Below are 21,883 nucleotides of genomic sequence, written 5' to 3' on the forward strand. Positions count from 1 at the left end.
GGTTTTCCAACAGTTCCAGATCGTTTATCATATTATCCAGTTCTGCATCTTGATGTTTGTCCATGAATTTTAGAGATGAGAAGAGGTGGCAGAGCTCCTTGTGAAAAGTGAGGAAAGAAGGTTTGGCTTTAAGAAAACGACATTTATGAATGAAAAACTTGCCCATAATAATGATTACATTTAGTAGCCTTTCAAAATCTTTTCTTTTCTCATAATTCCAAAAACAATGTCTTTCGTAGAAAATTCAGGTAAGTGAGGAATTTTAGGGAAAAGCCAGTAGTGCACATCATCCCACAAAGCTTTACAAAACACACATTCATAGAAAAGATGTTCAGTCGATTCAATATCACCGTCACAAAGTAAACAAGTGTTATCATCAATAGCAAATCGGCGTCTAAGGAACTCCTTAGAGGGATAAACACCTGGAAACATTTTGAAGTGGACTTCCTTGGCTTTTGGAGGAACGGGAAGATTTAAATCATTTGTTCTAATTCTTTTCCTTTGAACCTTTGAAAAGAAATGTGATATAAAATTTGGATTTGTTACAAAGGGAAATAAAGTACTAGTAAAGCATTCCCTAATTTTTGAATTTTTTAGTTTACTATCTGTGACACTGAGCCCATTAATCAGAAGTCCCTGTAATCAGGGATCTTATAAAAAGATTTAGCTGTGCATAAAATATTTGGGGGAATAGCTCTAATAATTTTTTGAAATTCACTTTTATTAATTTGCAAGTTATATTTAACACTGAAGTCTTCAAAAGACATAATCCCTCCATTATTTAATAAATGCATCACAGACCAAACACCTTGTTCTAGCCAATTATGTGCAAAGACTGATTTATTATTAACTTTTATGTAACGGCAATTCCACAAAGGAGTATTGTGTGGGCTGTAGTTATGTTTATAGATTCATTTCCAATATAATAAAACTTGCTGGTGGAAGAAGGAAAGTTTAACAGGCAATTTTTTTATGTCAAAGTCACATCTAAGAAGAAAACTAACTCCGCCCAGATTAGAGAATATTTTACTTGGAATATGGAACCATAAATCATTTTGATTTTTTAAAAAAGACCGAAGCCAGTTTATTGTTAAAGTGCCGTTCATGCTGTCAAATTCTATGGCTTGCAGTCCTCCATCTTTAAACTGCTTAACTAAATTACCTTTCCTGATATAATGAGTTTTCTGTTTCCATATAAAGTCAAAATTCATCCTATTGATTGATTTGATTGCTGAATTGGGAATTCCTAATGTATATGCAGGATAGATAAGTCTGGAAATACTTTCCATTTTGGTGAGAAATATTCTTCCCAGAACAGATAAATCTCGGTGTTTCCATTTATTTAAATGAGTTTTACATTTTTGAAGTTTTTCCCAAATATTCAAATTTTCTAAATCAGATTTATTTTTATTAATATGCACACCCAGATATTTGACATTAGATTTTACAGGAATGTTAAATGCAGTAGATAAAGGACAGTCTTTTAGAGGTAAAATTTCACATTTGTTAAAATTTAAATTGAGCCCTGAGGCCTTTGAAAACGTTTCAATCAGATTGAGAATTTGGGGAATTTCATTTAGGTTATTTAAGAAGATGGTTGTGTCATCAGCCAGCTGACTAATAGAAAACTCTTTGCCTAACACCGTTAATTTACCAAACTGAGCGCTTTTAATTGAAATGGAAAGCATTTCTGCAGCAGCAATAAACAGCAAAGGGGAGATTGGACAACCTTGTTTTATACCTTTGTTGATGCTACTGTAAATCTTTGTGAGGTCCCATGTGAAAGACACACTGAACTGTTTGTTTCTTTGTAAAATGTTTTAATTACATTAATACATTTATTTCCAAACCCAAACAAATCTAAAGCTTTGAACATAAATTCATGTTCTATCATATCAAAGGCTTTATAAAAATCTAAAAATAATACAAAGCCTTCATTTTCAATTAAGTGGTTATAATCAATTAAGTCCAAAATAAGGCGAATGTTATTATGAATAGAGCGCCCTTTTATTAAGCCAGATTGAGTGTCAGAGATAATTTGTGACATGCCTGATTTTAACCTGTTGGCAAAAATGTGTGTCAGGAGTTTGTAATCATTATTTAATAGTGTTATAGGTCTTAAATTATCAAGAAGAGTCGGATCTTTTCCGGGTTTAGGAATTAGCGTGATGACACCTTGTTTCATATGTGACGGTGCGGCGAGAGGTTGGAGGAGTTAGCAGTGGCGGTTAGCCACTCTAACCCAAAACAGCAGGACGCACTTTTGAAGTATTCCACGCTTTCAATTTATTTAACTTCGTCCACATACAGCCAGATCTCCACGGTACTAAGCATTATATTTCCATACATGAGAAAAGTAACGTTAGTTTACCGCTCTGCACCTCATCATCACCTATGTTCTCTTCTACAACAAAATGGAAGACTAGTTCTTCTTCTGTACAATAGTGCAACAACAAAGGAAATAGGCGCCCCCTAGAGGCGATACCTACTCATCTCTAGGAACCAAACAGCATAATGACCGTTACACATAGTGTGAGTTAAACAGCCATTTTCTAACAATTCAGTAAGCATCCCAAACACAAGGGTTCTGATGTAAACCCAAAAATGTTTATAAAAATGACTAGTTAAGCCATCACAGCCTTAAAACACCCAGAGCTTTATCCAGTTCCTCTATGGTGATGTCTGCCTCACAAATCTGCTTATAACTGTCATCAATTTTAGGAATCAAATGTTTGATAGAATGAAAAAATGTTTCTGCCATTGAGTTATTATATGCGGAACAATATAAATTGCTATAAAAGGTAAAAATTTCTTTAGATATTAATGTGGAGTCTGTGCATGCCTCATTATTAATTCGCAAGCATTTTATTGCATTTCTTTCTTGTCTAATTTTTTTTAGTCTACAGAAATACGCAGTACTCTTCTCACCATCCTCAATCCACTTAGCTCGGGACCTCAAATATGCTCCTTTGGCCTTTTTTGATATAAAAATAATCTAAATCAGACTGTAGAATCTTTTTACGCTGTTTGTCATCATCATTAAAAAACGGTTTAGAGCAGATGAGACTAAGTTCTTGAATGATTTCTAATTCCTTTTTCTTATTTTGGAAAGTCATTAATTTGCTGTGTTTGAGTGAGATTTGGTGGACTTTAAATTTAAAGAACTCCCGTTTTTCCGTGTAAGATTTCAGATTTTTATCATTACAAATTAAATTGAGATGCTCCAGAATTTCGTTATTAAACTTTTCGACATTAAGCAGGGTTGAGTTAAACTTCCAGTAACCTTTGTTATGATATTTTTTCAAATGAGTTGTGATATTGAGTTATATCAGGCAGTGATCTGGTGAAATTCCAGCATTTACACTATTTTGCATCAGACTGTCTGAGATTAGCCAGAAGTCGATATGGGATTTAGCTGAGCCATCAGGTTTAAACCAGGAGAAGGACTGATCTTGCTGATTTGCTTCTCTCCAAGGATCCACCAGGTTCAGATCTAAGCAAAAGTTTTGTAAAACTGCATTTATATGATGAGATTGAAATTTAGAGGGTGATCTATCAAGCCATTCATTATAAACCATATTGAAATCTCCTCCCAGTATTAAATTGTTTGTGGAATATTTTTGAGATAGTTCTTTTAGATGATTAGTTAATTCAGACAATAAGGATTTATTCTGAGCAACATTGTTGTAACCATAGACGTTACAGAGAATCAGAAAACTAGATTCCATTTTGAGGACACAAATAATCCAGTGGCCCTGGTTGTCTTTCCTATGAGTTTTTATCTTATTCTGAGAATTATGAAATAGTATAGCAACACCAGCAGATTTATTAGTACCATGAGACAAAATAATTTTTTCCCCCCATTGATTAGACCAGAAGCTCTCATCTGTCTCTATAGAGTGCGTTTCTTGTAAAAATATGCAGTTAGCTTTTGTATTTTTACAAAAAAGAAATATTGATTTTCTCTTAATACCATCTCTTAAACCCCTAGCATTTAAAGAAACGCAGTTAAAGTTAGAAAGAAACACAGACATAAAAGGGAGCCACCAGCAAAAAGGAGAAGGGGACTGAATGAACTTCTACTGTTCAGGAAAACACTAATTCCCTTAAACTGAATTCAGAACAAAGTAACTGACCTCTAACCAAATAACACGATTAGAATGTATCAGAAAATGTAACAATCCTGTGAAAATTTAACATTGCCTTATTAAATAGCCTTATTTATTAATTTGGCCTATTTAATTAAAATGAATTTTGGAAGTAAAGGAATACAACTTTCCTTGACTTATAATCTAGCACCTGTAGTGTGTGATTACTAGACAGTAACTGGACCTTCAGTCAGTCAGGGAAAACCTGAACTCCGCCGATGTAGCCGACGTGCCTCGGTAGAAGACATGTTTCCCTCCTTCCTGGCTCGGTCCATTTTGGGTCAGACTGCAGCTCTTGCCTTCCGATCCAGTTTGCAGAAATCTTGCTGGAAGTGGATGCCCATCTCCTTGCACGTCTTGGAATCTTTGGTGAGTTTCCAGAAGGCATCCCGGAAGTGTCTCATGTTGAATTGAATTAGTATTTGGCGATGTCTTCCGTCTTCTTTTTCCCCAGACGATGCGCGACGTCCACTGCGTTAATTGACGAGGCCCAGTGTGGCGCAATCTTGGCTAAGAAGTCGAGGACTTCTTTGCGGGTATCTTCATTGCTCTATTCTTTGAAGCCTTGGATTTTTAGATTCCAACGGCGTTTAAAACGTTCTAGTTCCAACAATCTTTCCTTCATCTCCGCATTTTCTTTGATGAGCGCAGGAACCTCTTTTTCCAGTCCAGATAGCTTCGTTTTGCAGTCTTTTATATCAGCTGCGTTCATTTCGGCTAGCTTAGAGATGTTAGCTACCATCATCATGTTATCACGTAGCTGCACGCCGAAGTTATCGATTTTGTCTGTTAGCTTGTTAATGGCTTCCACAATCGAGTTATTGACGTCCTCGTTTGGACACACAGTTACCTTGCTGGGTGGTGTCGGTGTTTTGATAGGCGACGGGGGATTTTTCCTTTTGGTTGTTGGCATTGAAGTCTCCATAGCGTACTCTGGTCAGCAACTGGAAAGCACTTCTTGGAGGCTACCGCTAGCTTAGCCATTGTATCAGTTTTTTCTCGTTTTATATCTTTTGTTGTTAGAAAGTTGGTTAAGAAAGATGGACTGAAAATAATTAAAATGTATAGGCAAGTCTAGTAATCTTTCGGAGCTTAAAAACAGAGGGCTTAATTATCAAATCGGGATTAGTGCATCAGGGTTTAAAGGAAGCTGCCTGCCCGGTTCGCCATCTTCCCCGGAATGCTGAAATATCCATTCTCTCCTCTCCTCCCCCCATAACTTTGGGAAATAAAAAGCAACTGCTTCCAAATTCTCAAAAATTATGTGTGATGGCATACTAGACATTTCCTTAATCCAGTAATCTGTCATATTTTACATTAGAACGGGATTTACCAAAAAGTCTACACTTTGATCTTTTCAGGAAGTCTTTATTTTGGTGCCCTGCGATCAACCAGCTTCCATCCTCTTGTATCAGAAATGAAAAATTATAAATGCACACTACGTGTTGGAAACCTGTGTTTGTTGACTTGACTTTTATTTGTCAGGCTTAAGAGACAAAAGTTGGAAAAAGATCGATTCTCTTCGCGTTTAAAATAACACCAAACAGCGTAAAAAGACCTCCACACAAGACCTCGTTTATTTATTTATTTTTCTTATTTTGATAGCTGCCGATTAAACTAAAAGTTACAACATTGACATGATTATATGAATAGTTTTTACCGAGAAATCGATCAGAAGCGCCGTGAATATGGTCAGATCCGCCGGATCCACCTCTGGCTGCAATGCGCGCTCCCGACAGGGGAACAGAATTTCTCACAAGACCGGAACTATTCTTTTTACCTCAGTTAGCGGAACTATAAGGATTAACGTCGTTTTCACGAGATTTAAACACCGACGGACAATATGCCCGTCCTTTTGATAATTTCTCTTTGTTTAATACGTGAACATTAGTTTTAGAACTATCCAGCCTCCAGTCGGACTTCTACCCCCAGTAAGTCCAGCTAGCTACTTAGAGTCTGGCGGTGTTGATACAGACATTTTACTAACCAGCTCCGCTTCCGGCGGCTCTGCTCGGGTTCTGCTGTCGTCTCATCCAGGTCTAAGGTGGAGATGACCTGAGGTTATCTGTGGTGAATCCCTTTTCAGGCGTTGTTCTGCGCGTCTGCAGAGACATGTGTGATCCGGAGCAGAAGGACCTGTATGCTGTGCTCGGTGGCAGCCCGTCGGACTCCCTGCAGCAGCTCAGACACAGATACCAGCAGCTGGCTCTGAAGGTCAGAAAACAGATTTACATCTTTCACTACCGGCTCTGTCCCAGCCTTGTTTCTGCATGGGAGGAAGAAAATACACTTTAGAAAATGAACGTTGGAGCACATTTTTTTCTATTGGATGAAAGCAGACTTACAGACACACACACTCCAGTAACCTGAAGTTTTGTCAATCAGGTTTCCCTGTTTTCAGTTAGTTCTTTCAGCCCTTAACTACAGGCTTGAGCCACGACATCAGACATTCAGCATCCAACCAAAGTAGATCTAAACAACATAGAGTATCTAAAAATTCCCATTAGCAGTTTCTCAGATCTCCACTGGGGATAAATGTTCTTTCTAACCTGTCAACGATTTTCTCTAGAACAGTGGTCCCCAAACTACGGCCCGTGGGCCGGATGCGGCCCGCCTCCACATTTGGTCCGGCCCCCTGAACAATACCAGAGAACATTTTGATTTTTTTTTCATATACCGTATTTTCCGGTTTATATGCGGATTTTTCTTCAACCACCAGGGGGCTCTTTAGCAGGAAGTGAATCATTGGAAGTCTGGTTACTTGCGCGCCAACATTGAGCCCACAAACAGCAAAATGAGTAAGAAACAGATCAGATGTCTTTTGAAAGTTTCTTTGCAAAGGGGAAAAGGCCCAGAGAAGAGACAGGAGAATGGATTTATCCCGGACCGGTAGGTGAATCCCACATTACAACCCCGCTCTGCGTAACATGCGGCGACCGGCTGCTAATGAGGCAATGAAGCTTCAAGCTGCTTCGCCACGTAGAGACCAAGCAGGCTGTACTCAAGCAACACACCTCAGGTGTCATTGTCTCTCATCACTCCCAGATGGGACCGTCTGGTTGCAGAGAAACAAGCTCATTGCTCCCGTTAGTCATTATCATGAGTTAAAATTTTCAAGAAAGTAAAATGTTCATTTTTGTGGCGCTTCTGTGTCTTATTTCAGTGGGATATATAAACGTTACCATAGCGACCAGAGTCAGAGCGTTTGGGCAGTGGTCGAGAGGAGAGGAGTCGAGCTTCGGCCGATTCTCCAAACCTCTGTGACCACAGAGCTGATAAAAGTCCAACAGGTTCGATTGGTTCGTGTTCAGCCACACGGCACGAACCGATTCCAGTCACGAAACATCCCGATTCCAGAGGATAATCCAGTAAAACCCCCAACATAGCGGGAATTTAGAATAACCAAACACGGATGACGATGTAGAAGCAATAGTGATAGTTTGTGGAGTCATTTTAAGAGATAAAAGACGTAATAAAAAGAAAAGGCGGTGGATGAAAGACGACGGGAGCAGCCGCTCTATTTGCTGCATTATGATTTGGAGGTGAATATGTTTTTCCATACATTCAGGTAACATTTTTACCTGAATAAACATAATAATGACTTTTTAGATTTAATAATAAACATTTCCACATATGATCTCCGATATCCACCGGACTCTTAGTTGCGCGATATGTCAGCTGTTTGGGATTCCCCTACGTCACCGCACTTTCTGATTGGCTACCTGTCACATTCAACAAGTTGTATTCTCGTTCCCAGTCAGGGAAAATCCCACAGGCTGCGATAAAAGGGCCAAGACGACCCAAATAGGGCATATTCAGTATTTAGTGGGAACACCAACATGCAGAAACCTTATCTGACTGTTCATCCCGCCTCACACTCCCCCTCTCCTGGGCCGCAACAAAATGTCCAAGTCTTGACCGGTCCGCGGTAATAAACAGGTTGGGACCACTGATTTAGCACATACTAGTAGCAACACGAAGGATCAGCACTTTTACTGCTACAGTTACGGTTCGGAAACGACCATAATCAGTTCAGTTAAATCTAAACTTGGCAACTTTTTCTTTTTCAACCTAATAAATGTGATATTCAATTGACCTGTTATTACTTAAATTTTGGGTGTCCGTCCCCCTCTGCTGCTGCTGCATTGTTGTGGAAAACCTAGAGCCGCAGACAGATCTGAGGCTTATATGTGTATGTTTACTGGTTTAAAAAAGCTTTGGGGTTGTGGTTTATAGTCTGGTGCGGCTCATAGTTCGGAAAATACGGACTATAATCCTTCCTGGATTTTTTCTGTGAAGAACCTAGAAAGAATTATTTGATTGTGCTTTCTGGAAAACGATATATTTTTTACATTTAGGCACTCCTGCAATTGTCTTTTTCTGTTTCACTTTTTCTGTTACAAACTGACTCCGGCCCCCACCAGAGAAGGAAAAAGTCATGTGGCCCTCACAGGAAAAAGTTTGGGGACCACTGCTCTAGAATAACGAAATGAAACAAAAGTAGACAATATTATTGATTTCATTGAATTGTGTTCAGCAGCTCTTTATCATGATTTATGAAAAGTGTTGAAGATGAAAACCAACTCTTGTGACTGACATCAAAACAGACACTCCTCCGATTCAGACTTGCCAACTTAGAAAAATATTTTGCTTTGGTTGGCACTAATTTGACGAATCATAGTCATGACATAGTGTGTGTAATATCACAGTCACAAAGTACTGCTTAGCCACAGTATTTAGTAGGACAGAGCATATCAGTTGATTAGTTAATCAACTTTATTTTTACCGTTTGGTTAATTTGGTAGTGAGTTGAGTCATTTTATTTGCCCCCCCTCCTCTCAACTCCACCCCAGCCTCAAACATTCTGTAGCCCCCAACAGGTTTTCTTCCTGAAAATGTCTGAATTTTCGCTTCATTAACCTATATTCCTATTAATTCTGATCAGCATTCCTGTTCATTCCCACAGCATGATGCTTCCACCACCATGGTGATGCTTCCACCACCATTGTGATTGTGTGTTCAGGGCAGTGTTAGTTTTCTTATATAAAGTGTTTTGCACTCAGTCAGTCAGAAAGTTTGACTATCGTTTCTACTGACCAGAGCACATTCTTTCACATTTTTGTGTTCCAGCTGGGTTTGTGATAAACTGCGGAGGAGACTTCCGCCAACATTTTTTTCCAAAAATGCCTTATATTGCCATCTTCCATCAAGGAAGGAAGATGGCAATATAAGGTTTATAAAGGGGAAAATACATGTTTGAAATGGAAAGGATTACATTCTCAGAGAATTATATGGAAGGATTTATTAAGAACAGGAAGTACTGTACTTGACTAAATGGTTTTATATATAGGGCATAATTTGAGTCTCTCAAAGTATATAAAGAATTTAAAATGAATGAAGTAAATGTAAAGATGAGATTTTTTTTTCTTTTTTCCTTCCTGTGATATTTATGTGACCAGAATTTTCTTTTTTTTCTCCTTTTACAATTATTCCCCATCATGTTTTATATATTCTGCACCTGTGCAATGCACATTTGTGTTAGATTTTCTTTTTTATGCTTTCAATGTGCAAGTTTAAAAAAAAGGGAAAATAACTTTTTGGTCTGCTGCACCTGGCTTTATAAATCTGGTTGTTTTCGGTGAAAGTCATTTTTGGGTTTTGGACCAAAGTGCACTTTTAGTACATCCATTCATGTATGGATCCTATGCAATGTTTTCTAAATGAGAACCCTGTGTGTCTGTGTGCAGCACAGCTGATGGTTGTGCTGCAGAGCAGGGTGCAGATACTGCAACTTTCTGGCCAATCATCTACCACAGATCCTTAGAAAACATGACCTGCTGATTCCCATTTTATATACTTTTTGTTTTGTCTAAAAAGTGACTAATTGCAGCCACAAATTAAGTTGGTAACAGTGGGATGACTGTTGTTAATCATGCAGGTGCAGATGAGACGTGCTGGGCAGGTCTGCTAGTCATCTCTCACAACAGAGCAAAAGGGAGCAGTGGCCTTTTTTTTAATGGTTTTGCAGAAGTAGTTGAGATCATTTGATTAGATTGGTTTCATGTGTAAGCAGAGCCTTTCTCCCAAAATGAAAGAAATCAGGCTGATTTATGGGTGCAGAGCTGTGGATCTATCAGTGCCTCCAGACTTGCTGTGTGTTGGTTGGTCAGCCGGTGGTCCATCTTCTCTATGTTCACATGATGGATCGAACAGATGAATGTTTGACATGTTGCATGTTAAAATATAATCCAGTATTCACTCATTCACGGTGCTTTTAATTCATTGTTTTCTGATAAACGTCTGACGCTGCCTCTGATGGTGATTTCAGTTGTATCAGACTTCCTACTTTACATTCATGCCTTTTACACATTTCCGTAGTGTCAAAGAGGGAAGCCATTTCTTGTTTTTACTTTCTACTTTGCTATTAATGGTAAATTTTAGTCAGAAATAATATCTTTTCCCTTTTTTCAAGAAGAGGTGACCTAATAATGTTCTGCCAGTATTTTGTCACATGTCTTGATTCCTGACAAGAAAATTAACTGCATTGTTGGAAGCGAGGGGCTAATGAGCGGTTCCTTTACCCAGCATTCCCTGCTAGCTAGCTGTATCAACTTTTTACCGAACAGAAAAAAAATCATTTTCCAAATATAAAGAATAATTTCTCATAAATTCTAGCTGATTAACTGCATTAAATCATAAGGCTCCTTAATTATATATATTATATGGTTTAATCACACCAATGCTGTTGAATAAATGTTATTTTTTTTAGCTATGAGGGATTTGATAGCTAGAGGTAGTTTTTATTTGTCAGGGAGCCTAATCTGTACACTTCATTCACAGGAATGAGGTGAATATATTGAAAAAATAATTATTTTCAGATCCACAGTAATAAAATTTTATTTGACCAGCATTATTTTGAATCTTACCACTAAAAACTTGTAATTGCTTTTTTAGTGTTTGCACTGACATATTTAATAATGAAGTAAGATCTAAACAAACATGAAATGTATCAGTTTTATGGGGAATGCTGAGGGAAATCCAGACTGAGTGTTTGGATTATCTGAAGAAAGATGAAGCTTTTCAAGATGGCTGTTATTGTCTCTCACCCTGAAAATTAAACTCAAAATTTTCCCAAATTAATTTGTAATGTTAAAGTACCTGACCAAAATCTAAAGTAACATTTGGTAGGATTCACCACAAGAATTGGTCCAGCAGGTCATTTTGTCAGGAGAAATACCTCAGTTGGAACAGGACACAAGTATTTAGAGTTGGGTCAGGTACTGTTACTCACAACCAACTCGGGTTTTAACCCCGTCACCATTTGGCCTGTTGACTGTTGTTGACCTTTGGCTTTTGCCTGATCAGGTCACTCTGTGGCTGAGCCACCACTGTTTCCATGGCCCTGATGTCTCAGTGGTTTGTCTCTCTGGGTTCAGATTCAAATTATGACTTTGTTGGAGAAGCTGGCTCCAACAATATCCTTTGTTTTTCGGGCAAAAGCAAATGAAATCTGCTGGAAGATTCTAAATATATTTTACAATGTTGATCCAGTTTTGATTGATTGGGCTCCTTGTTGAATCTGGTTCAACAAGGAGATTGATGTCCATCATTGTCTGTCATGATCTTCATGATCTAACTATTATTATTATTATTATTATTGTTGTTGTTTATTATTATATTACTTGTTTTTCCATGTTTTCTCTGGTGTTGTTGTGACACCAAGACCAAACAGAATCTGTTGTTCCTTCCCATCTTTTTGTTGATATTTTGTCATATTTTGATTAGGGGTGCACTGATTTATTGGCCAGCCAATTTATTGGTGCCAATTTCTTTAATTTTGGGAGATTGGAGATTGGCTGATTTGCACGTGAAGCCGATCTTTTCCACCATTCTTATCTACCTCAACAAAGGTCTAAAAATTAACCACTGTTCTCTGTTGCTCTGCTGCGATAGACGTTTGTAGTTGATGATAGTTACCCCACTGTTGTCAACTCAGCAATTTTCTTGCTATATTTATCAATATCTCATACAAAAAAAAATTGTATTGGCCAAAATTAGAAACGGCCAATCAGACTTTTTAATGATCAGTGATCAGATGGAAAACTGTTTGGTTCTAAATCTAACTGCTAACCCTGATATTTTGTTGACCTGTTATCGGAGTTCATATCCCCACCTTCTCCTGCTTATTTCCTCACCAAAGTTACAGAAATCTGTAACAATATCTTTGAGGGTTTAAATACTAGTGTGTGTGTGTGTGTGTGTGTGTGTGTGTGTGTGTGTGTGTGTGTGTGTGTGTGTGTGTGTGTGTGTGTGTGTGTGTGTGTGTGTGCGTGTGTGTGTGTAGCACCATCCAGACCGTCTTGGAGGTGAAAACCCTGCAGAGTCTAGCGTGAAAACATTTCTTGAAGTTGATGCAGCCTGGAAGATTCTTGGTGACCAAACCACAAGAAGAGAATATGACCTGCAGAGGAGAGGTGAGGGCGACCATTTCATTTCATATTGTTATTACTTCAGCGTTTTTCTAGAGGCACATCAGCCACATCTCATTCTGATTAGAGATAGCCAGCTGCTTTTGAATATTTAATATTTTCATATTTGGCTGTGTTGCCATATTGTACCATTGCTCTGCTTAAGCACCTATTGGGACTGTCTTTTCAAATCAGTGGGTTCATATTTAGCTAAGCAGCCTTTCTCCATGCTTGTTTGCATGTTGCAGGAAATATTTAAATTATATTGCAAGTCATTTTCCAAGATAATCTGAAGTTTACAAAATAAGCCAACATAATGTAAAGAAGAAATCTTGTTTCTTTCTCATGGTACATTCATGAGAAATAACTTCACTTTTTTGATTTGAACAAATGGCTGCAATGAAACAAAGAGTGAAACTTTTAAAGGGTTTGGATATTTTCTGTAGCCACTGTAACTGCAGACACTGATGTGTCTTCTTATTCAGTGTATGTAAACTTGTGGTTTATTAGGTAAAACTGACTTTGTGCAGAGATTCCTGCTCTCAACTGTCTTCTTGAGGTCTTGATCAGATGTTTGATCTCAGCTGGCAGACCTTCCCCAGATTTGCTAGAATAAGGCATAAACTATGGTTCTGATTGATATTTTTCTGGTCTACAATTTTATTGATCCACTTCTCTAGTCCTCTGGTTTTACTGATTTTATTTAACTGTGCTTTCCTGCTAAAAGGAGATTGTTCCAACTGGAATCCACCCAGTGACCAAACAAATTCCCTTTCCTTCTTTCTTTCAGTGTTTTCTTTACTATGTGATATTTTGAGGCAGAAACTGACATTTTTAGGAACTGTGCAGTTGAAAAATCTTAAAATAATTAATGTTTGTGGTGTAAATAACTTCATGTCAAGTTAAATCAGTTACTATCCAGTGGTTTTATCAACAGCACTAAACTTCAAATGTATTATTGCCATCTTTCAAATCTGTCAAGATTTTAAGTATCTGCAGAGCATCTACAAAGTATTCACAGCGCCTCAGGTTTTCTACATTGTGTGTATTAAATAATCTTTCCTCCGTTGCACACACAAGTACCCCATTATGACAATATGGAAAATGTTTGAGTATTTTGTAAATTTAATACAAATAGAAAATCAGGAAATCTCATTTTCATGTTTTTCTTTTGTCAAAAAACTATAAATATTGCTGGGAATAAATATTTTCATAATTTCATATCCAAAAAGATCTCACTTTGTTCTGTAAACCAGTAAGTAACAAATTATTTATTTTAAACATTCAAAAGCAAAAATCTGACTGGAGTTTCTCAGAACAGTGTGTCGTTTTTAAAGGTCACTGCCTCTCTAGTTTTTATAGATGACTTCTGCAGATTCACACATTGATGACATAACATTCACACTCAGTGAAAATGGTTGAGACTTTGACTTTGACAAACAATTTAATTCAATTTATTTATATAGCACCAATTCACAACAAATGTCATCTTAAAGCGCTATAAAAAATCATTTTAATTCAATCGTACATACATTCCAATTGATCCTAGTTATCAACTAATTAATAAAATGAGTTTCAAATGTTTCTAAGAAAATCCAGCAAGTCATCATCTGGCTGAAGACCCAGACATGACCCATGTTCAAGGCCTCAGTCCTACAGTACATGACCCTGTCCAGTCTGTCCTCTAGATCAGTGGTTCTTAACCTTTTTTGAGGTACCGAACCCACCAGTTTCAAATGCGCATTCATTGAACCCTTCTGTAGTGACAAATAAAATATGATCCCCCCCCTGGCCCCCCACAAATTCAAGACATAGGGGTGACCCAACCAGAGTCTAGTTGGGTCACTGCAAGATCATTAATTCTTCTTAAAAGGTAGAGTCTATGAGAACAGTTCTTCAAAATATAGTCATTGTTTTCAGCAAAGTTGAGCTGACTGTCCAGCTCAACTGGACAGTCAGCCAGTTGAGCTCAAAGTTGAGCTGGACCGGGTAGATTTTAAATACCCGGTCCTTGGGTATTTAAAATCTGCCACAGTTTCAACAGGTTGGCCATCGAGAGAAACTGGAACCACTTTAAGGTCTTGTTTAGATCATTTAATTAGCTCTACATTCTTAAGAGAATGAAAAATTAATAATAAATAATAAAGACTTTGCAGTATTCTGATTTAGTAATGTAATTACATTAGTTGTGTTACCACCCCCACGCCACTAGAGGCAGTACCAACCCCGAAAAGATGCGACTAAGGAGCAGATTTAGAAGTACACCGAAAGTTACAGAATTTGGTAAAAACTGAGCTTTGCGAAAGTAATTAAAGACAAAAGTTCAAATCCATGCTGAGAGTGGAGCTCCTTCAATCAGTGCTCCTCCGCAGCACTGATTGGCTAAGCAATGTAACGTGATCCTCTGCAGCAAGTGATGGCAAAGCGGGGCGTCATCACGACTTTACACAAGTGTGTCTTTACCTCCGCGGCAGAGGCTCCACCGAACCCCTGAGACCGACTCATCGAACCCCTGGGGTTCGATCGAACCCAGGTTAAGAACCACTGCTCTAGACGATGCAGTCATCCTGTATCCTTAGTAGTCAAGCACCCCAAAGCATGATGCTTCTACCTCCATGCCTCACAAAGTGAAATCTTACCTGGAGCCCCATCTGAGGGAGACTAACAGTCATCTGGAGTTTCTTCCATTTTCTAATATTTGCTCCAACAGTTGTTACCTTCTCACCAAGCTGTTTGCCTGTTCACCTGTCAGCCTGTCCAGCTGTGTCTGTAGTTCTGTCCCTGTTGTCCTTAGACTCCAACTTCTTCCCCATGGTGGAGAAGCTGAAGTCTGAGTGTGCGGACAGGTGTCTCTTATTAAGATAACACGTTCAAACAGACAGAGGATATCAGGTCTGTTAGAGATCAAATTCTTTGGTAGATGATCAAATACTTATTTTGGGTAATAAAATGGTAATTACTTGTTTGAAAATCATACAATGAGATTTTTATTGTTGGGATGATGATAGGTCATATATTTTCATTTAAGGAGTTTGAAAAAATTGAGTCTTAATATTTTACAGTAAACAAATGCCCCCACAGTCCTTCCAACACCTCCCAACCCCCAAACCAAACCAGGGGCTTTCCTGGTGAGACTCAACAGTGCTAATAATCTCACTACTGCTGCCCCTCATCATTGGTTCCAGTGCAAATTATCACTAGATTAGCAGCCATTTTTCTTCACTTAGAGCAACACTAATTAAGACCTACACCAAATTTAGCACTAATTATTAGTGCTTCAAAGTATTTATCACCATCCAACGGTTCAGCTTGATAATCACCCTGTTCTCGACAGTGAATTGTTGTAAAAATGTGTGAACATCTGTCTTTTCACCTGTCCATTTTTATATTCAATCTGTCCACATCCCAGCCGTCTTTTAATGTTGGCCATCTCTCTCGTTATACAAATACAGTGCATCAAGAATTTAATAGACAGCATTTAACATTTTTATCAGTTTATGGTAGACCTTTATTCTAAAACTGATTACAGATTTTTTCCCCTGAATATTCTTCTCACAAAACGTCACAATGATAAAGTGAAAGTTTTTCGAGTTTTAACACATTTCTCAGAAAATAAAGAAGTCACATTCATAAATGTCCTTTGCCCTTTGGTAGAACACTGACCGTCCTTCAGCTGCTTCTCCAACCTAATTTGAGTCCAGTTGTTACAAATGGGGTTGACTGGACATGACATAAAATGTTTATTTATTGCAAAAACAGACTAGAAAAACTAAAACCTCCGGTTTGACCTGGACTTCAAGCATCAAACCTGGACAAAAATCATCTGGGGCCTCATGCATAAAGTGTGAATGTGCACAGAAAAATGTGCGGTGCCAGGCGCAGAGCTATAAGGGGGGTCTGGGGGGACGGCTGCCCCCAGACCTGGGCCCGGATGGGTGCCCGGGTCTGGAGGTGCCAGGGAGGGAGTAATGGTTTCAAGTCGCTTTAATGTCTGATTATAGACATTAAATAATCAGACATGTGTATGCAATCACATTTATATAAGTAGCTGCGCAAAGGTGAGCCGCATAATTGTGGAGCGCTTTGGCTCTGATGGTGAACATCGCCAAATTGCCAATAGAAGGGTTCAGAGGGAGGAATTGATCAGACATCATATTGATCTACTGGGAAATGTTGATGATGGTTTATGAGCATTAACGCACGACTCTTTTAGGTTTTGATCAGAGCTCCAGGATGATCAGTCTGAGCAAAACCTAAAGAAGGAGCCGTGCGGTACCAGTACCGGTCCAGCTGCAGTCATCCTTCAGTCGAGCCATGCCCACTTTGTGAATGCGCCTTATGGACATAAAGCATCTTTATTCTGTAAATGTACAACTTGTACACATGATTCTGCTACTTAGAATAAACGTCCACTTTACCCACTCAAAGGACTCTCTGTCTGTCTTTAAATCCCGGCTGAACACTTTGCTGTTCAAACATGATCTCTTTTTGGATTTTTTTTTTCTTCAAAATATATTTTTATTTTGTGAGGTGACATTATGTGCCCTTAAAGCACCTTTTAAATAAAATATATAATTAATATTATTATAAATACTTAAACTGCTTCAAACAAGGACGTTGCCATGGTTATTGCTTCACGTGGTGGCAGACTTCCGGGTATTTATACTAATTTACATATGTATTTGTGGGTAGCAACAGAGCGGACCAGCAGCTGTGCTCTATTTCCCGCAAATTAGGATTTATAAAGGAAAGGTGCGGTGCCACGGCTTTATGCATCCGATTTTTTTTGTGCGCCGCACTTTTCTAAATGTTTCCGTACGCCAAGTTTTAGTGTGAAAATTGCTCACTCTTTTATGCATGAGGCCCTTGGACTCCAGGATTGGTACTCTGAAGCCTCGTGGTGGCAGCATCCTGCTCTGGGAGTGGTTTTCTGTTGCAGGAACTGGCTGACTGAATAGAGGGTGAGAAGAAAGCGGCAAGTTGAGAGTGAACCTCTAAGTGTGGTCTAGTCAAAACCCAGACTTAAATCCAGCTGAACACCTAAACTAAGCATGTCTCAGCCCATCCAGCCTGACTGAGCTTTAGGAGGTTGGTAGAAAAGCCCAGCTGGCCGGCAGCAGCAGGTGATGCTGGGGAGCAACCGCTGCATTAAGCTGACCAATTCAAAGTCATTTAAAAGGTTTCTGTCTAAGGAACTCTCTTAAACCTATTTTTCTTTGTCAGACTGTTGCTATAACCAAACCTGTTCTATAAGTTGACCACCGGCTTCTGTGTAAATAAACACCTAATTTAAAAGGGATGAGGTTCAGACTGAGCTCATTAAGCACCTCTGGCATAAATCACAGCCACTTTTCAGAATGGATTTGTTTCAAGTCTGCTATGGTGTTGGCTCCATTGGCCCAGATGTGACCGTCAGCCTCTAGGACTAAGTGATCTGGATTTCTACTTGTGCTACTGCTGCAGGGAAGATGTTAACCACCTGTCCTCTGTTAAATCTTCCTGCTGCTTTTTTTTTTAGCTTCTAGCTTGTTGCCATGGTAATGCAGTACTGGCCCCTTTGATGCTGGAACACCCATCCACTGACACTGGTCATTTTCATTGTTCTGTCTGAGAGAAGATAGAACAATGAAATGATTTGGCCTCATCTAACTGCTGATATCTGTTATGTGTGTGATGATGTGTGTGTATCTGTTAGCTCTACTACTGTTTCAGCACTATAGTCATGCTGTGATCCTTCTGCAGCACAGGAACTGAAACAGGACTGGACAGTAGATTCTACCGTCGACCTAGAGGACATGACATGGGAGACAGGTAATGACACGTTACATTAAAACCTTCTCTAGCAAGTCGGACATGTTTATTCATGTGTTTCTGCTTGAATCTCTCCCCGACAGTTTTATGAGCTGATTCACATGTAAATGTGAAATGAACTCTGTTCAGGAAAGACTTTCTTTAAAAAAAATTATGTGAAATTTTACATCCAAAAATGATTGGATTGGAGAAACATTGCCTGGTCTTGATTACAGCTTAAACACTCAGTTGGGAGGATCAGGATTTGATTCTGATTACTTCAAAGTCCCATTTAAAAAGGCAGGGAGGGTTAACTAATTCTGAGCAGAAAGCAGATACTCTGTCATACTCAGGGTTTTCAGTTTCAGAACAGGAGATATCAACAAGGAACTCAATTCTGAATCAAGTTACCCCTGGCCTAAGTAGGAGCGTGAGTGTATTAGAATTTGCCCAGGTCCCTCTTGAAAATTAGATCTGGATCTCAATGGGGGTTCACCTGGTTAAATAAGGGAAATAAAAAAAATTAAAAAAAAGAATCCCTCAAATGCACAAAGCACAAATGACGATGATTCACCATGGCAACGGGAGAAATAAAGAAGCCTGAAAGTCCGTATTTCTTGCCAATAGAGTTGGAAATTTTAATGATGCATACTAAAATATCAAAACATATGAAACAAAAAATACAAAAACAAAAGTACAGAAATACTGTTACTGCTCCAGAATAAGCAAGAGTTCGATTTAGCAGAGAATTAACAATATTCTTAACACTACATTTATTTTAAAGGAGAGTGCTTTTTTGGACAAAATATCAATATCTACTGTACACCCAAAAGCATATGTATGAATTATGTGTCAAAATATGATACAAACTACATTTTTGCTTTCACTGATACCTGCAATACTGTTGAGTTCTTCTGTTATTAGTCTTGTGGTTCTGTGAGTATATGGACCTAAACTGTGCAGCAGGGACGCCAAAATGTTCAAGTCACAATCATCTACAGTCTGACAGTGGGAGGACTCTTGCCTAAAAAGCTCCGTTATAAAATAAAACTTCTTTAAAAACTAATAAATTTGTGCCTGATACCAATAACATAAATAAAAGAAAAATCAATCTGACCTGCTGGGGGTTGAACTCCAGTGTCTCACCTGACAGGTGGAGAAAAGCAAGATTCACATCCACTTCTTAAATTAGGCGTCGCATAGCATGGAGGTATGAGCTCAGGTTCTGCACACACTGGTTGGCTGATTAATTTTGATAACATGACAAATGTCTTGATTCTATTTGCATTTAACTTATTTATCAGGTTTAGGTGACTTAATAAGTCGAGTACGGTATTTAAAAGTTAGTATTGTGGGTGTTTGGGTGTTTTTGTGTGCAGACAAAGTTCCATTGGTGCACTACATAAAGTCATGTAGTACTACATGTGTAGTAATTGTTTAATATTCCATGAAAATTAAAAATTTTCAGTTCAGTTCTAAACTGTAGGAATTGCTCAGGACCTCTGATATTCTGGTCCAGTTTTTATAATCTATAATCAGCTAAATTTTATTTGTGAATCAGTTGTTAGCATTTGTCGACTCGTCACTGATCTTTTGCGTTGTCGTTTTAGATGAGTGTGAATGCAGCTACAGCTGCCGGTGTGGAGGAACATTCAGCGTCTCGAAGGAGGAGGTGGAGGAGGAGACACAAAGGAGGCTGCAGGAGCTTAATGAGCAGGAAATGCACCAAGGAGCGCAGAGCGGGGTCCTCGTCTGCTGCGATACCTGCTCACTCACTATTTATGTCACTTGGTCGCTAAATAAAAAGATGCAAATGTCAAAATAAATATTTTTTAAATGCAGCGTATGAGTCCTAATTAAATGGTTACCTTGTTCTTGAGCATATTGGCACAACTTGCACTCTGTTGGTGAGAAGATGCACCTTTCCTACCAGTCAACACAAAGGTGAAGTGTCTTCAACTGCTGTCAGGGTTTCAGTCGTAGCTAATTCCTGTCAGGGGTTTTAGTAATGTTATCAGGAGCAGTCAGACATTCAGCAGCAGTTAGGAACCCCACAGGAGTCTTCCTGCGACCTGCTGCTCCCTCCGAGGAGCGTGCTGCATGTACAGACTTGCCATTAGCAGCCATGATGCTACTTAGCAAACCTAACACTTGGCAGACAGATGCACAAAATAAACCAAAGACTGACAGAGGTTTGTAAATAAGTGTGTCTGCCTTCACATTTAAGAAATTATCACTTTATTTAATTTTTTTTTTAAATTTTACATTAAAGTACAAAATATGTGGTGGTACATTATATGAATGAAAAAAGCGCATAAAACAAAGCAGGAAATAGTTTTAATGAAGGAATATTAACTGTGAATGTATGAGCAATAATGTTAATATGAATGACTATCATGGAGCAATAAAAAAAAACTAAGAATATTCATAAATCAATAAATTATGAGAGACGGGTAAACACAATGGATCTATTAATAGTTATATTATTTCTAAGTTGGGTTTGTCACATTCCATGCAGAAACTACCTGGGATGAGACGGGAAAATGCATGGAGGAAAAAGGCAGGGCAAAAATAGGAATGAATAATACATTAATTGTTATTTATAGAAAGGATCATATTAAATTTATTACACAAATGCTATATTCTATTGAAATGTGTTCATTGAGTACATTTTTCCAATGTGCCAGACTGAATGTCTGAATGAGTAATGGTGGTGGTGAAGACATGTTTGTAATGGGAAGAGGCAGAAAACCTGCTTGGGTTGTGTAGTGGATTATGTGAAGTATTTTATATTGAGTGAGCTGAAGAATATAATTTTTTGTCATATATGATATATAATTGCACATTTTTATTCAGAAGTCATAATCCGAGTTTATATTCAGATCTAATTGCCATTTTGAAGTAGGTATAGATATTATTGAACCAATCCTGTTTAACATTCTGTATATGTAATTTTAAATAGTCCAGTAATTTATGCATTAGTTTCTATAATCTATTCAACTGCACAGTGGCGCAGTTGGTAGAGCTGTTGCCTTGCAGTAAGAAGGTTCTAGGTTCGATTCCCGGACCCAGTCTTTCTGCATGGAGTCTCCATGTTCTCCCTGTGCATGGTGGGTTTTCTCCGGGTACTCCGGTTTCCTCCAAAAACATGACTGTCAGGTTAATTGGCCTTTCCAAATTGCCCCTACGTGTGTGTGTGTGTGTGTGTGCGTGTGCGTGTGCGTGTGTGACTGTGTGTCTCTGTGTTGCCCTGCGACAGACTGGTGACCTGTCCAGGGTGACCCCGCCTCTCGCCCGGAATGTTAGCTGGAGATGGGCACCAGCAACCCTCCTGACCCCACTGAGGGACAAGGGTGTAAGAAAATGGATGGAGGGACGAGCCAAGAGGACCGGAGCAAGTGGTCACGACGGACTTCGTGCTACGCTAAGTGGGCTAACACGTTAGCGCCACGGTTCTGCTGCAGCCATTGAGCCTCT

At 38.7% G+C, this 21,883-nt stretch overlaps 1 protein-coding gene across 3 annotated transcripts; it reads left to right on the plus strand.

Annotated features, from left to right (window-relative positions):
• The first annotated feature begins 4,416 nt into the window (after window positions 1-4,416).
• dnajc24 (DnaJ (Hsp40) homolog, subfamily C, member 24) lies at window positions 4,417-20,247 on the plus strand. 3 transcript variants are annotated; one of them, XM_081607654.1, is made up of 6 exons: window positions 4,417-4,517; window positions 4,603-4,684; window positions 6,235-6,362; window positions 12,493-12,622; window positions 18,359-18,427; window positions 20,017-20,247. In XM_081607654.1, the coding sequence occupies exons 3-6, from the start codon at window positions 6,261-6,263 to the stop codon at window positions 20,229-20,231; spliced, it is 516 nt and encodes a 171-aa protein (XP_081463780.1). In that variant the 5' UTR covers window positions 4,417-4,517; window positions 4,603-4,684; window positions 6,235-6,260; the 3' UTR covers window positions 20,232-20,247. The 3 variants fall into 3 exon arrangements, with proteins under 3 accessions (XP_081463780.1, XP_008409160.2, XP_008409159.2); XM_008410938.3 differs by lacking the exons at window positions 4,417-4,517; window positions 4,603-4,684 and adding an exon at window positions 5,901-6,079; XM_008410937.3 differs by lacking the exons at window positions 4,417-4,517; window positions 4,603-4,684 and adding an exon at window positions 5,904-6,079 and having other exon boundaries at window positions 6,186-6,362.
• The last annotated feature ends 1,636 nt before the right edge of the window (window positions 20,248-21,883 follow it).

This window comes from Poecilia reticulata, chromosome 6 (assembly GCF_904066995.2).
Source record: "Poecilia reticulata chromosome 6, P_reticulata-male-v2, whole genome shotgun sequence".
In the NCBI taxonomy this organism is placed as follows: Eukaryota; Metazoa; Chordata; class Actinopteri; order Cyprinodontiformes; family Poeciliidae; genus Poecilia; species Poecilia reticulata.